Below are 14,773 nucleotides of genomic sequence, written 5' to 3'. Positions count from 1 at the left end.
CAAATATTTACGGCGCATGCGCATATTTTGTCGACATAATAGAAATCAACCCAAATAAATATAAACTTGGATCTTGTATAGATGTGTTTTGTATATAATTTAAAACTTTTCCGGGTCACCTCCATGTGGGGATGTAGCTCAGTGGTAGAGCGCATGCTTTGCATGTATGAGGCCCCGGGTTCGATCCCCGGCATCTCCACTCCTTTTGAATCAAGAAATTGTCTATTTTTTTCTGAGACAAAAAGACGAGGAGCTTAGATGATATTTCGGAGAAAACTTACATAATTTAAAAGAACAGCAATCAATAAAACAAATGTAATGCTCCAATCTGAGTGTACATTAAAAGTAGACCATTTACTGAGGAACAGTCTTGCACAAAATATTTATTATTTCATAAGTAGGAAAAGCTCAAACATAAATAAACACTATTCTGGGGAATGTTTATTGACTGTATTTTTAGAGCCAGTCATACTCTCACGGTGACATTAAATTAAAATTACTTTGGTCTGCAAGAAACATTATTTTCCTTTCAGTAACAAAACTTTGGCCAAACGAAGGCTCCCATTTATGTGCAAACGTCAGAAAAAATACAAAATTCCAACGCATTATGAAATCGACACTTTAGGCGTACCTAATGTGGGCACGGAATGAATTGTTCATGTCAGGCTTAATAGTGCAAATCGAGTTGTAACATTAAAGCCTTATAACTTAATGTTGCAAACGTGAACACAAAAGTTTTTGTTTTTTTTCACAACTCTTCGTTTGTGTTATCCTGACGGCAACTGTTTGTTTGTGCATCTGTGTCTGAGGTGTGGTTTGCTTCAAGCTCTTGACTGGTTGCTCCCGTTTCAGTGCTCTGAGGTGCGTCCTGCTCGGGGGAGGCTAAGTCGTTGCTCGCCTCCTCTTCGGCTTTCTCTTCTACTAATTCCTCGCTCCCCGTACAGAGCCCGCTGGAACTATCTTGATGATTTGTGCACGTTGAGGTTCTCACGGTCGAGGGCTTCCAGTAGTCGCGGAGCTTCGACTGTGTCAGAGGAGGATTGCGTAAAAATTAACAGCCAGGTTCCGAAAGAGTACATGTGATCTAAGAGCAGGTTTACATTGAGAGGCTGCATGCGATGGAGGATCATCTGCCACTTGGTGTCAATCCTGGCCAGCAGATCCTTCACCTGGAGGATGGAGGTGCAGCCAGATGTGTTATCATGCAACATGGACAAAAAACCTAACATGACAATCAGAGCACCCACCTTACTCCTGTACAGACACGTTTCGCTCTCTCTCATGCGACACATGACGTGCGCTCTGAGATCCGACGAGAGAGCAAGCAGATGCGCCTGAGGGGGAAACGAAACGGGGGCACGTTAGCGTGACCGACGCAAATGTAGAGCCGCTCGTACCTTCTGATGTGTGGGGAAGGAGCGGAAATTGGAAGCTTCGTTGGTCAAAGTTAGGAGGCTGTAGCAAAGGTAGTAGGACTGCAACACAAACATTTTACAGATTGAGGACATTGGAACTTTTATCAATTGTTTGATACAGTTAAAAATGTTTCCAAGACTGAGGTCACCTGCTGATCCAGAAACGTCAAGTCCTCCTCCGTGGAACTCCGGCTGGAAGTGTTCCGAAAGAAACGGCGGAGGGAGGAAGGTGGCATAGCGGCCACGTACGGCTTGAGCGCGGTGAGCTAAGCGGAGGACACGACGACGGATTACTGATGACATTGAAGGCGACACAAAAAAAAATTCGATTGAAATTACAGAAGAGAAAAACAACCACCTTGAATTCACTTCCGGTTGGTCGGTATCTACATGTGCCGTCTAGGAGTTTCGAGATCATCGAGAGACTAAGATGCCGTCGCAGGCATCTGCCCAAAAAAAAAAAAAAAAGAAAAAAGTGATTGGTCTGCACTATTTCAGAATCAAGGCTCTACCAACGAACTTCCATACTTTCCGCGAGTGTTGTCAGGCAGCAGTTGAACCAGAAGACACATGTTGTGGTGGTCATCGGTCAGCTCGGTGAGGGCCTGGCACATTCTGGGGATCTAAACCCAAAGATTGGAAATGTAACGACATAAAAAAATAGCTGGCCCGCAAACGATACTTTGGGTACCTCAGGGTACAAATAACTTAATTAAATTAAGCATCTATTGCAGCGAGTGTACAACTGACCATGGTGTCCCAGTCCCTGATGTTCTTCACAATCTTATTGAGTAGCTTGTTAATCTCCACGCCGGCCATGGGGATGAAGTTCGGGTCCAGAGCCACTCGAGCCATCAGCGTCAGCAGCAGGAGCAGCTCGTAGTCGCTGTACGCTTTTGGGCACAAGCTGAAGCAGTATGAAAGGTACTGCAAAAAAAAAAAAAAAAAATGGGTGAAGTGTGTGCTGTAGTTTCTCAAGGACTTTTTGGCCATCTCTCATCACCTTCAAGATGTTGTTACAGTTGTGTTCCGGGAACGTGTTCCATTCTTTGTTGTGAGGGGGACATTCACCTTGAATGCTGATGTTCTTCCTGTATCAAAAATAAAACACAAAGTATCACACTCAAGTTCTTCAAAATACAAGATTTGTGATGGAGAGCAAAACTTACAGCAAATCGCCCTCGGTGAACGCAGGCTGCAGGTTTTCAAACGGGAAGAGCGTCACGAACGCGACGCCCATGTTCATCAGCGCCAAGGTCACGTCAGCCAATGCGGGCACCCACACGGTAAAAACGTGGCTTTGGTTCTTCACTGAGAAAGACGGCGACGGTGTTAAGTCACCGGCAGAAAGTTCTCTAAATTTAAATAAAAAGAAAAGAAAAGTACTGACCGATATTACTGGCGGCCGAGTTGGCGATGTCACAGAGAGCCTGCAGCATCTTTTCGGACAACAACCTCTCAGGATGCACCGACATCATCTGACCGGAAGAAAACTATGACTCGGTGCTTGGGCGCTTCGTTGACAGCGAGCGAGTGGGGCCTACCTTGAATAGAAAATTGGTGATTTGAGTCGGGCACGGCGAGTGAGAACAGTAAGCGTCCTGGAACAAGCCGATATTCACGTGCAGTTTGAGCTGAGCCGGGCTGGACCTGACCAGAGAGGACAGACATTACGGTTAAGATCTTTTGAAATTTGAGGGCGGGTAAAAGTCAGCTCACCAAAGCAGCGTTTTCTCCGCCGTGTTCTGCGGCTTGGCCGTGCATTGTCTGAGCTGCAGAGAATCCTGATTGAAGATCTGACCAAATTTGTCAAGGTGGAACGCCACTTCTCCGGGAGGCGTCTCTCGGATAGCGCAGCTGGAGTTCAGCGAGTAGCGTTGCAGGAATTCCCTGGAGGGGGGAAAAAAAAATTGCGACCACAAAATTATGACTGAATCAGATGACCCAGGAAAAAAAATGGCTACGCTAAACCGGCTAGCGTGCTTCCAGGGTGTCATACTGTTGTTCGCTGGAGCAGTCGTTGCGGTTCTCCTCCTGCTCGTGGTATTCCGCCACGCTCAACAGCTCCTCGTCGCAAGAGGTGCGGAGCTGCGCCTCGTTCTCTTTTGCCCTGTTGGTGACAAAGTGTTGGCGCTCCATTTCTCAAAACAAGCAGCCGAACATTTGGCTTACTTCTTTTGGGTGTCCATCTCTTTCAGAATCTGGTCCAGGCTGTTCCTGTATGAGCTTCTTCTGACATTTGGCTGACGCAAAAACACACATGTAAGAGATCCAAAGATCTCTAAAGCAGGGCGGTACAAAAAACTCTTACAGCTTTAGAGGTGTTGTCGGAAACTGCAGGTGTGCTCGGCTCCGAGAAGACGTCGCCCTTGTCCGGTGATGCTGGGTCCTTGCGAACGCGATTCATGATCTCCTGCAACGACGGAAGCTCGTCCTCCTCATCGCTGCTTCTGGACGTGTGGCTTGATTCCAAATCGAAAGCAATACCCAGACTCAGGTCCAGGTCCTCGTCCAACGAATCCACTTTATCCTCGGGTGGTTCGCGTTCGTTGCTTCTGTTAGTCGGTGGAGAGCGGGAACGGGGTGATGTGGAAGATCGCTCGTCTTTGTTTTTGTCGTCATGCTTAAGGCTCTCGTGTGTCGAGTGCCCGCATGACCGAGGGACATCCCGGTCTTTGGATTTAGCAACTATGGACTTGATACTGAGCCTTACTAACGACACATAGCAATATGGCAGGGAAATGTGAAGGTGTTTAGATGAGATGGGAACTTTAGCAGGACAAGTGCCTCCAGCGTCTTCACCTTTCCTACAAGAGTTCTCAGAACTCTGGACGGCGGGATCGCATCGGGGCGGTCTTTCCTCCGTCTCGTCGGTTTTGTTCTTGGTGGTCTTGAGCACGGGCCTGAGGATGACGTCCGGGGTGAACAATTGGTCATAGTCGTTGGGAACGGTCCGACTGCGGTGGTGTATTTTTTTCCGTTTTGCCGGAGGAGTACTTAGAGAACCGTTTAACTTAGAGGGCGATTCGTGAGGACTGTGGGGATGTTTGCATTTCGTGGTCTTGAGCGACGAGTCGAAGGAACTGTGCTGGGATTGCCGAGGAGGGCTACGGTGAACTGGTTTGCTGTGTTTTGGTTGGACGTCAGCATTTGTTTTGTCTCTTTTGTCGCATCCCGCTAGCTTGAAAGGGTCTTGTTTGGAAAATGATCCCAACCGGATAACGTTGCTGTGATTGGAATATATTTGGAGCTGCCTGGCCCCTAAAAAAGTTTGTTTGGTCACAGTAGGTTTGGTCTGCGCGGCGGCTTTGCAATTGGACGATGGTTCCGAGCATGAAAGCCGTTCATTTGGAATTGCGGGCTGCTTCGACGAGTGCGGTGACGTCGGGAACGTTCTTGTTGGAGTCTTTGGCGTTGGAGGCTCTGCTCTGACGCAGGTCTTCTTGACGCTGGCGTCGTTCTCCTCACTCTCCCTGTGGCGCTTCTGGGAGGCGTGGTCCACGCTCATAGCTGAAGACCAACAAAAATCACAAAATGGTTTCTGGGATTGTAGCTCATCTCTTTTTACCAGCTACTGATGTCTGAGATATTACCTGGAATGGATTTTTCACTTGAAAGTTCCTAAAAGAGTAAATAAATCAAATTATATATTTTTAGGCCAATTCCAAAAACATTTTTTACTCATGATGTACCTTTATGGACAGTAGTTTATGTACAGAGGAACTACACGAGAACACTGCTGCCATGGACTTGTGCTCTCTCCCTTTATGAGGTGAAAGAAAGTGGGGGCTGAAATCCGTCTTGCGATGAGAGGATTCAGCTCGGCAAATACTCGGTCGATGGACTTGCGCCCCATCGTGTTTCTTGGCACCGGTGACCGGAGGTTGGGGCCTGGGCACGAAGCTCCGTTGCAACCCCGACAGCAACATGCGGTGCTCCGGGCGGTTCGACTCGGATGAGCAAATTGGCGTCAGACGAGCTGACGGCTGAAGAGGCGAGCTGTCGAGCGGCAACATTCTCCTGGGTGGGGGTACGAGGCGATTAGCGATTTGTGAGGGTTTCATCGGAGATTCTAAAACAGAAAAAAAAAAACATGAACTGGTGTAGGGGGCTCCATGAAGAGCATTCATTGACCTTAAGGGATAATTGCATATTATAAAGAAATAAATTCTGGATTACAATGACAAAGAAACTATTTAACCTACCTTTAATCCTTGGGGAGCAGTATTCTGCATTCTTACATATCCTGTAACAATAAAAAAAAGTATGTTACCAAAAAAGTCAGATAAAATAAACGACTTTGTGTTCTGGCTAAATGACGTGGGAATCAGCATGTTGTTAATTTGTCGTTTTAACTGTCTTTGTTCTTGTGCGTAAGCTAACACTCGCTGCTAACCTTCAACCAATTAAAATCAAAATTAACGCTTCAATGTGATGATAATGTTAGTTTAATTTTGCTTCACATCTCGTAGAGGGAGCAAAATTTGAAAATTGCATGCGCCGACATACGAGGAAATGCTCTATGAAGAGAGCTAACGCTAATAATAAAACGCGATTTTCGCACGCTTACCAAGTATCTCCTTTGTTTTCAGGTCCATTTTTCATTTTGAAGGTAAAATAGGCATTCGTTATTGTCATGTATTAATGGGAGCAGACGTAAAAATAAAAGTTGTTTTCAGCGCATTACGCGCCCGAGGTCGTCGAACAGTAACGCAATGCATTATGGGTTTTGTAGTACTTCCGGGTTTTCGTCTTCTTCGGCCATGCTGACGTAATGACGGCAGATGACGGAACTGGCGATTACAACGCTGCCCCGTGCGGGTGAAAGACGCATATCGCAATTTAATATTTGTTGCTGTATACCTCTTGTTTTTCAAGATGTAGATTTTTTTTATTTTATTCTATTAGTGTTACAGAGCATCAGTATTTTTTGAGAATGCTCAGTTTTAGTTTATTTTTTTTAATTACTATGAATGTAACTATAGCGTGGTAAAATAAAGAACCAAAAGGAAGACAGCAGCAGAACAGTTTTACTTTCAATTTCAGGCAATTATATTACACATGAAAGACTGACAATGTCTGTTGGACAAATGGTTAATAAATCAAAATCTTAACTGAGAAAATGATTTCTGCTTTGCTACTTGGATATTAGATTTGGCAATTAGTAGAGTGTTAATAACGGCACAAGACTCATTCATATTCATCATAGGACACAACAATAACAACACATTAACAACATTAATGGAATGATGCACGGTAAAAGACAGTTGGGGTGTCAAACTTTTTCTTTCGGGAGCCATTTACTGTTTTTTTGTGTATTATAAGACACATTTTGAATTCTAATCATTATCATCAATGACAGAATCAAAACATAAAACATACATTGTGAGGTTCAAACATAAATGTTTTTTTTAAAATGTCGCTTAGTGTAGTCAAATACGACTTAGTATTATATTTGAATATTTTTGTGTTCACAGGCCTTTTATTTACAGTCCTAACAATCGCACAAGCCAGCGAGTGACAATGTTCCGACAAACACACAATGATGAGAGACTTTGTCCTGCAGGTGATTTTTTTTTTTTACTTCTTCACCTTACCCTGAGCAGCAACAGCCGCCATGGCTTTGCGCACGGTCTCCTCATCTCCCAGGAACTGCATAGGCTTGACGGGCTTGAGGTTTTTGTCCAACTCGTACAGGATGGGAATACCGGTGGGCAGGTTGAGTTCCATGATGGCCGCGTCGGACATTCCTGTACGGAAAGTAGTTACATCGTAGTGTCTTTTCGGGAAGCGTGGAGAAAGTTCGACCTACCCTCCAGGTGCTTCACGATGCCCCTCAGGCTGTTTCCGTGCGCGGCGATGAGCACTCGCTTTCCCCGTTTGATTTGCGGGGCGATCTCCTCATTCCAGAAGGGCAACGCACGTGCAATCGTGTCCTTCAGGCTCTCACAAGTAGGAAGCTGCTCCTTGGTCAGGTCCGCGTAGCGCCGATCCTGCAACATTGTTGTTTTTGATGGGGCGGTTGAATATCATTATCTTATGTTTATTTAAGTATATTAACAAAGTATTTAGACTTTATTGGTTGCCACCACTGACACTTAGTGTTTACTAGGCCACCAGTTTGACTTTCCGCTGAACTTTAACCCATTCTTTGCAGTCATATATTAACTCCTAACGCAAGCTATTGGGTAATACTAGCTCAAGAATAACGGGGTCATGTGACCGCTGATTTCACTTATCTGTCTGTGGGTTTCATGGCCTTAACAGTTAAGTTAAAATATTTTCTTTTGTTAAGTTTAATGCAATAGTGTTGCTCAATGTGTACTGCCCTCACCTTGCTGATGATGGCGTCAAAGTCGTGCTCAGGGCCCATGGAGGGAGGAGGCACGTCGAAGGAGCGCCTCCAGATCTTCACCTGAGCCTCGCCGTGCTTGGCGGCCGTCTCGGCCTTGTTGAGGCCTGTCAGGCCGCCGTAGTGGCGCTCGTTGAGTCGCCAGGTACGGTGCACAGGCAGCCACATTTGGTCGATGGCATCCAGCACCAGCCACAGCGTACGGATGGCCCTCTTCAGCACCGAGGTGTAGCAGATGTCGAATTCAAAGTTGGCGTCTGGGTGGGGTGGAAAAACAGGAGGCTGAAAATGCTTAAATCATGATTTTTATTTTTTGATCATTCTCGACCAGAAAGTAACGACATAATGTTATTGCCACATTTCTTGCTTCAAAACATTGCGATGCTCCTTCTGGTGTGTGTGTGTGCATTGGCCAACTTTTTTTTTTTTTTTTTTTAAAGTAGACTAGAAATGTTTTACCCAGGCGAAGTAAAAGCCTGTTGGAGCATGTAGCATCTGAGAAGGTTATACAAGCAGGATGCAACAAGATGCATTGACTCACCGTTGCACAACAGGGGTGGTAAAAACCAAACCAATGTATGTTTTAAAATGTATGGAGTAAAAGGGAACGTGCTGAGTTACTTTATAGTTATATTGAGTTACTACTCTCCACCAAATTCTGCACATCTTCATCTCGATGTCACATGGTCAATGACGAGGTAGAGGTAGACACGATTATGCAACTAGCTGTATGTATAGCGCGCAACACGTTTGATGCAATCACAGAAGTATTAAATTTAGGGGAAAAAAATCAAATAAAAATCATTGCTTACCTTTCAGGGCCTGTCCACCTCTCCTTGCCTCCTTCTCTCCTGTCTCGCTCAAATCAGCATCGAACCAGCCGCAGAAGCGATTCTCTTGGTTCCAATTGCTCTCGCCGTGGCGAATAAGCACCAGCTTGTAGACAGCCATTATCAATCAAAAAATATCAATATGTCAATGGGAAAAAACGCGACTTTATGAGTCTTGACAGAGGTTATAGCGACGATAAACTGGTGCAGTTCACTCCAGCCCGGTGCCGACTTTTATCCGGTCGATTGGTCAACACGTCGCTTCCGGGTTTTGTTATCCAATGAGATTCCAGTACAAGATGACGCTTTCTCTTTTCACCAATGAGGGCGGTGGGCGTTTCCTGACCTTCAATCAGTGCGGTTTGGTATTTACTCATAATAATCATAATTAAAAGTAAGAAAATATAGAATATATACAATCTCACTTGGCCTGAGTGATTCAAATGACCCAACAACAAAATGGCTGTAGCTAGATATATAAATACAATCGGTGTGTTAATGATACAGGAATAACATTCGTTATAGGAAGGAAGCACTCTTTCTCATTCTTCTCCAATAAATTAACTATAGTTTACCCTCACAACCCACAAACAGTGTTGACATCCAATCCAAGAGCTAATGTTCACTTTATACTGAGAACTAATATTTTCTCATGTGGATAAATAAGCTACAGTATACTTACTGCCACTAGAGGGCAGTATAATAAAGCTACTGCATAATATCTCAGATTTCACAACTAAGATGCAAAAAAAAAAAAAGCTTTTGGAGCCGCAGGTATCCTCAAATTCACAGTCAAAACTCGAATTTCAAATAACATATTTTATTGTAAGATTGAGTAAAATACACGTCAAGAAATATATCCTGTATATATGTCAACACAATACAAAGAAGGGAGTACACCCAACCAATAATGACATTCATGGTGTGGAACATGCACGGATTGTCGTAGCATTCGTGTCATTCCAATGTGCTTGACTCTACCGTGACTTGTAGAAATTATTTTTTAAAAACCGCACACAATGAGACATCACGTAGCGCCTTATATTTAAAAAAAAAATTATGCATAGTGACATGGTGCAAAACCACTTAAAATAAAGCTTGTGGAAAAAAAATATTTCTTTACCTTTTAAACTCCATCTTTGGCTACATTCCTAACAGCAATCCGTATCGGTTGTGTGCTGATTAATCTGCTAAAGTTGCACTCGAGGGGAGACAAACAAAATCAACAATACAATCTATATTATTTAACTTTGCAGCATGATAGTTGGTTCCTAACAGCAAGGTGATTCCTTGACTCATACAGTCTTGGCAGGAGCGACAAATGCTAAAATTATTATTCCAGTGGTTGAGGTATGATGAGATGAATTACATACAATTAAAGGATGTTGGAATGAAACCATTCAGGAATACAAGAGTAGAAATAAACCACTCGGTGGGAAATTGGACACCTCGTGTCACCTGAATCAAAATGAATTGCTGGTTAGCTGGTGCATTCAGGGACACTGGCACATCTTAGTTTGAAAAACAAACAAACCCTCAATCATATACATTTATAATGTATCCCGTACATCAAACGACAAAGACGGAACTGTATTTCCAGCAGTTAATATTCATTCAAATAAATTGTGCTAATGCGGGTTTCTTGTCATGGGAAAAAATCTTTTTTTTTTTCATTTTACTACTAGAGGAAATCCAGTGCAACTATATAAACTCCAGAATAAAACCCCCGTCAAAGCCAGCACAGCAAAAACACCACAAACAAATATTTATAACAGATTTCCATGGGGAGCACGGATATCAACGGTGCTTCCATTATTATTAACATATAATACTTGCACCACACCTACTTAACACCACCCCCCCTTCAAGTATGTTTCAAAAATCAAACCAGAAATACGGAACGTCGTCCTGCACGTCAGCTTTTTTCATTATTGCAGTGACAGTTTGTGATCAGCTTACAGTGACAACCTGCCGCCCACGTGCCAACCGCTGACTCGCTTTTTCCGAGTGTGCTGACAGCGTTAAACCATTTTTAGGTGTGGGGGGGGGGGGGGGGCGTCTGTGGAATAAACGGAGTAGTTTGACGACATATACTCAGTAGGATATTACTGAAGTGATCCACAATTCTGATTTATCAAGAGCATTTTACAGCCGTACCTTGCCCACCCCGAACTTAAAGGGAAGAAGCACCACTTTGACGGAAGGGGTGGGGGGTGGGGGGGCAGACACCAACAACCGGGGTTGAAACAGATCGATAATAGAACAGTAAAGTTACATTCGAGTTCATGGCTAAATACACACATCAGTAACGACTTAGTTTTACACACACAAACATTTTTCCTCCGTGTGGGAGGGGTTCAAAAAACAAATACAAAGGAAAAGCTTAACTAGATTGCATATGTGTGCGTGAAGTTCCTACAGGCCCTTGTTGAAGTAGACCACGGTGGTGGCGGGGTTGCGCTGACGTATACTGTCTTGAAGCTCCGCCTCCAGCCCGCTCACGTTCATGGAGCTGCAAGCATGACGCGGGATGCCATTTGACCGCAAAATTGTATTGTTTACTTAAATGTATGTAGTTTTTTTTTTGGGTTGTCGTTTTTAATGTGCCATAAGGTGACGCTGCTCGCTTTTTTTTTACAAAACCAAAACATCCTTTAATAAGACACAATGCCTTAACTTGTGTTTTAGTGCATGTATGTGTGTTACCTTTTTTGTGGGAACAGGGCGCAGCACAGAGGAGTGGCAAACACCAAGCTGTCAATCAAAGACAGGGCGAGGTTATGTTGGAGTTTAAAAATATAGCGCTACCTTACAGCCTACCGTTGACTTACCACAAACCCACAAGCCCCACCTGGATCGGAGCGTTGAGGATAGGGAAGCGCTGCAGGGAGGAGACAGCGGGTTTAGCTCGGAATGTGGAAGGGCTCCTTTTCATGACCAAGAAAATATTACCTTCAGGAAGGCTCGCTTCTCCAGCGCGTTCATTATGACGGGAGGAATAGCTGCGAGGGTAGCAAAAAAAATTTAAATTCAAATATATACGCTCTTACAACTTCATTCGATGTCCAGGCTATGTTTACATTACCCATAGCTGGCACTGCCATGCCGATCCTGGACACCACCACCTGCGTGATGGCCTGCTGGGCCGCGTTGACAGAGTCTCCTAACCTGTTGCCGTTCTCGTCGGTCACGGGGATGCCGTATTTCAATTCCCTGTTTGGGACACGCCGACATGTGCCGAGTCGAGTCGAGCTGCGGTGAAGTAGATCTCACCTCTGTCTCATGAACGGAATGTTGATACAGTTGGCAGCAGCGACGGCGGCGAAGGGCACGAAGCGGCTGGCGATGGGCGGAAGACGCTAAGGGAAGCACAAACATATTTAAAATTAGCAGAAAAATCATAGTTGAGTCATTTTTTTGTTATTATGTTACCGTGGCCAGAGACTTGAGGCCCAGGGCGGTGACGACGGCGCCGGTTGTGGCGCTCACGTAGGTCGCACCGAGCTGACTGAATGGAGGTCAGGCATTATTTTACTTTAATTATGTCATTATTTATGATAGGGGGAAAAACAATGCAACAAATATGATTTTCTCTCCATACTTGACAGTTATGGGAGCGTCTCCACTGCGGTTGGTGTAGTTAACCACTGCGTTGAAGGACTGGTTAACCCACTGCCAAAAGATGACCGCCGGTGTGGTTCTGTAAACCAAAAATAGTTTTCAATGCACTTCATTGTCATCATGTGATCACTCGCTCACTTTTGAATTCGGTTCAGAAAAACTAAGCACTCGAATTAAAACTAGGTCAACATGATCCACATAACTGACGTGTTGTCTCCACCCAAGTTCCCTTTTTTTTTTTCGGGAGTCTTTAAGAGGATTTTCACTCAACTTGGATTAAAACTGCAGTTCAGTCCTCGTGCGGCTCTTTCGGCGCACTTATTGAAATGAAATTTACAGTCAGCGTTAACACACACGGAGTCGATAGTGTGATGATCATTAAAGCGGTACCTGTAGAAGGTGAGCATGCAGCCAGTGATGGACATGTTCATGGGGACCTGAGCGGACATGCGACCGATCACAAACATCTTCTCGCCGGTGTCGGGGTGGAAGGCCGAGTCGTACACGTATTTGGCTCGCCACAGCTGGTCCTCCGTCAGGCCGGGCGCCACCACTCCAGCTCTGGAGAGAAATAGCCACTGGATTTTTATTTTTTTGGGTAGTATATAATTTATTTACAATTTTAATGGCTTCTTCTTTAATAACCTGCTTGCTTACAAAGCAAGGCGAGCCTTCTACCTGTAGTTCTCCACGATTACCCGGGCCTCCTCCAGCGTCTCGGAGGACAAGAGGACGTTTCTGGGGTCTGTGACCATGAAGAAATGCTTGGCGCGGCCCATGAACGTCCCCTGGTCCCATCGGGGCTCTTTAATGTTGATGTTGAGGGGCAAATCTCCAGACATCTTGGGTTCCCTTGAATTTAAAAAAAAAGAAAAAGACACAATTACTTAATCACATATATCTATCATATTATTATTATGTGATTATTTAGGTTATTTACTACTAAGGGTTCAACTTTGAAAGTTTGGATACAAATAGTTGTGGCTTGCCTGTTTTCCCATCAATGCTGACATTAATCAAATTAAACTGAGGAAAAAAAAAGGAAAAATATTTCTCCATTTTGTATCAAGGCGCCAACACGGTCGTGTGATAATTTTGATTGTGCAAATAAAAAAGTGTATTGTAAACAGCATTAATTGCGGTTATGTTAAGCCTGACTTTAAGCTGTCAAACTCGCCGAGCAAACTGAGTGCAGGCTTTTACTTTTGAAGATCACGTGACATGTTTTTCGGTGCACAAATTCTTAAGACGACTGAACCGATTATGATTCATCGGATGAGACATTGTGATGGCATAATAATTAAATTGCTTATTTTCCAATTCTCATCATTTCGACGCCCTCATTGTTAACGAGTCACCAGGGTTGTTAACCGTTTATGCTAGTATACAGCTAGCTCTCCAGTGTGAGTCGCGGATGAAAGCTTCCCGGTGGGGTTTAAACCATGCAGTCGTCGCGTTATGATATGAATCATGACTATTCAGACTGCTAAAAATGTGAATTAAATTCAAACGTTACCTGTTGAAATTAAAATTTGACGACGATTGACCTCTCAATATCACTGCAACCGGCTGAGAGAGATGTGCGATGTTCAATTGTCCTGAGCGGTGTAGGGATATTAGGCTTTTAGTCCAAGTTGACTGTTCATTAACCGTAAAACAGGTACAAAAAGAGACCAGCGTGAAATAATGCGGATTATCCGTTCATAATGAACCCAGCCTCACGTTCTTTAAAGGCAAATTTAAACACCGGAGGAGCATATTTTGTAAAAAACTGATGTTAATAAATGTGGCACAGATGACGACGTATTCAGGGCGTGGTTAGTTGACAGAAGGCCTATCAGCGGGGACACTACGCCCCTCTCTCTGATTGAATTTTCTTTTCCAATGAAGCAGAAAGAAAACTCATCTAAAATATTATTATTATTATTTTACATTTTACATAACTATGTGAAACGTGAACTGGCGGTGTTTTAATCATCACCTTTTTTTAATTGGGATTCCTGATGATACAAATAGTAATCAAGCCGACCGCACGATTGGACCATACATCTTTTGGCCGCTAGACGGTGCTGTTTCACAACGTATTGTCACGACACGGCCCCTTTCCCCCACTCTAGGTTGTGTGATTCTCAACCTTAATAAAAAATAAATATTTCAATCTCCAAATAACAGTAAAATACAGCCGTAGCTGAAGTGTTCATAAAAACGTAGCAGACGTTTTACTCCTTCATCTTATCTTATTTAATATAACGCACTTCACTTTTTAGGAACATTATTTTGATTACACTTTTAAATATTTAACCAAAATATCTCGCAAATAAATTAAATTATACTCAAATACATTAACATTCACAAAATTGGATAAAGATTAAATGCAAACGTATTGAATTAAAAACTTAAATACAACTATGCTTAGGTATTGACTGATGTATTTGTACTCATACTTCATCCCCCTGGCAAGTAGTTATTGGATAAAACTGAATAACTAGTCCCCAGGACACAGGATGGCTTGCTATATCAGACACCCTTGTTAATTAAACATGGCTCCCAAGAGG

General features: G+C 43.7%; 3 protein-coding genes and 1 non-coding gene across 4 annotated transcripts; 1 reads left to right on the top strand and 3 right to left on the bottom strand.

Annotated features, from left to right (window-relative positions):
* Window positions 1-127: 127 nt before the first annotated feature.
* trnaa-ugc (transfer RNA alanine (anticodon UGC)) lies at window positions 128-199 on the top strand. Its single transcript has one exon. It is a non-coding gene; the product is annotated as a tRNA-Ala (tRNA).
* A 154-nt stretch (window positions 200-353) lies between these two features.
* On the bottom strand, window positions 354-6,158 carry slf2 (SMC5-SMC6 complex localization factor 2). The gene is made up of 20 exons (XM_049735906.2): window positions 5,986-6,158; window positions 5,621-5,661; window positions 5,108-5,487; window positions 5,009-5,036; window positions 3,727-4,925; window positions 3,588-3,658; window positions 3,415-3,525; window positions 3,135-3,305; window positions 2,960-3,065; window positions 2,806-2,893; window positions 2,585-2,726; window positions 2,419-2,506; window positions 2,166-2,342; window positions 1,944-2,038; window positions 1,774-1,861; window positions 1,565-1,681; window positions 1,398-1,475; window positions 1,248-1,334; window positions 1,101-1,169; window positions 354-1,024 (listed from the first exon to the last, which is right to left on the bottom strand). Exons 1-20 carry the CDS (start codon window positions 6,051-6,053, stop codon window positions 749-751), a joined length of 3,480 nt encoding a protein of 1,159 aa, XP_049591863.1. The 5' UTR covers window positions 6,054-6,158; the 3' UTR covers window positions 354-748.
* A 269-nt stretch (window positions 6,159-6,427) lies between these two features.
* LOC125978506 (phosphoglycerate mutase 1) lies at window positions 6,428-8,856 on the bottom strand. Its single transcript, XM_049735907.2, has 4 exons — window positions 8,580-8,856; window positions 7,750-8,024; window positions 7,228-7,408; window positions 6,428-7,165 (listed from the first exon to the last, which is right to left on the bottom strand). Exons 1-4 carry the CDS (start codon window positions 8,716-8,718, stop codon window positions 6,996-6,998), a joined length of 765 nt encoding a protein of 254 aa, XP_049591864.1. The 5' UTR covers window positions 8,719-8,856; the 3' UTR covers window positions 6,428-6,995.
* A 540-nt stretch (window positions 8,857-9,396) lies between these two features.
* Window positions 9,397-13,995, bottom strand: sfxn3 (sideroflexin 3). The gene is made up of 11 exons (XM_049736058.2): window positions 13,735-13,995; window positions 12,897-13,070; window positions 12,609-12,779; window positions 12,199-12,297; window positions 12,030-12,105; window positions 11,871-11,956; window positions 11,683-11,810; window positions 11,550-11,599; window positions 11,429-11,478; window positions 11,304-11,351; window positions 9,397-11,109 (listed from the first exon to the last, which is right to left on the bottom strand). Exons 2-11 carry the CDS (start codon window positions 13,058-13,060, stop codon window positions 11,013-11,015), a joined length of 969 nt encoding a protein of 322 aa, XP_049592015.1. The 5' UTR covers window positions 13,061-13,070; window positions 13,735-13,995; the 3' UTR covers window positions 9,397-11,012.
* Between the last annotated feature and the right edge of the window lie 778 nt (window positions 13,996-14,773).

This window comes from Syngnathus scovelli, chromosome 12, assembly GCF_024217435.2.
Source record: "Syngnathus scovelli strain Florida chromosome 12, RoL_Ssco_1.2, whole genome shotgun sequence".
Lineage (NCBI taxonomy): Eukaryota > Metazoa > Chordata > Actinopteri > Syngnathiformes > Syngnathidae > Syngnathus > Syngnathus scovelli.
This window is presented reverse-complemented; position numbering and strand designations above follow the sequence as displayed.

Bases quoted from the DNA above. Each gene is read 5' to 3' on its own strand.
- slf2 (XM_049735906.2), bottom strand. From the start codon at position 6,053: ATGACAATAACGAATGCCTATTTTACCTTCAAAATGAAAAATGGACCT. The intron at 5,662-5,985 runs GTAAGCGTGCGA...TTATTGTTACAG, and splicing joins GAAAACAAAGGAGATACTTG to GATATGTAAGAATGCAGAAT. The intron at 2,894-2,959 runs GTAGGCCCCACT...TCTTCCGGTCAG, and splicing joins TCACCAATTTTCTATTCAAG to ATGATGTCGGTGCATCCTGA.
- LOC125978506 (XM_049735907.2), bottom strand. From the start codon at position 8,718: ATGGCTGTCTACAAGCTGGTGCTTATTCGCCACGGCGAGAGCAATTGG. The intron at 7,409-7,749 runs GTGAGGGCAGTA...ACAATGTTGCAG, and splicing joins TTGACGCCATCATCAGCAAG to GATCGGCGCTACGCGGACCT. The intron at 7,166-7,227 runs GTAGGTCGAACT...CTTTCCGTACAG, and splicing joins CATCGTGAAGCACCTGGAGG to GAATGTCCGACGCGGCCATC.
- sfxn3 (XM_049736058.2), bottom strand. From the start codon at position 13,060: ATGTCTGGAGATTTGCCCCTCAACATCAACATTAAAGAGCCCCGATGG. The intron at 11,957-12,029 runs GTAACATAATAA...TGCTTCCCTTAG, and splicing joins GCCTCAAGTCTCTGGCCACG to CGTCTTCCGCCCATCGCCAG. The intron at 11,479-11,549 runs GTAATATTTTCT...TCCTCCCTGCAG, and splicing joins AGAAGCGAGCCTTCCTGAAG to CGCTTCCCTATCCTCAACGC.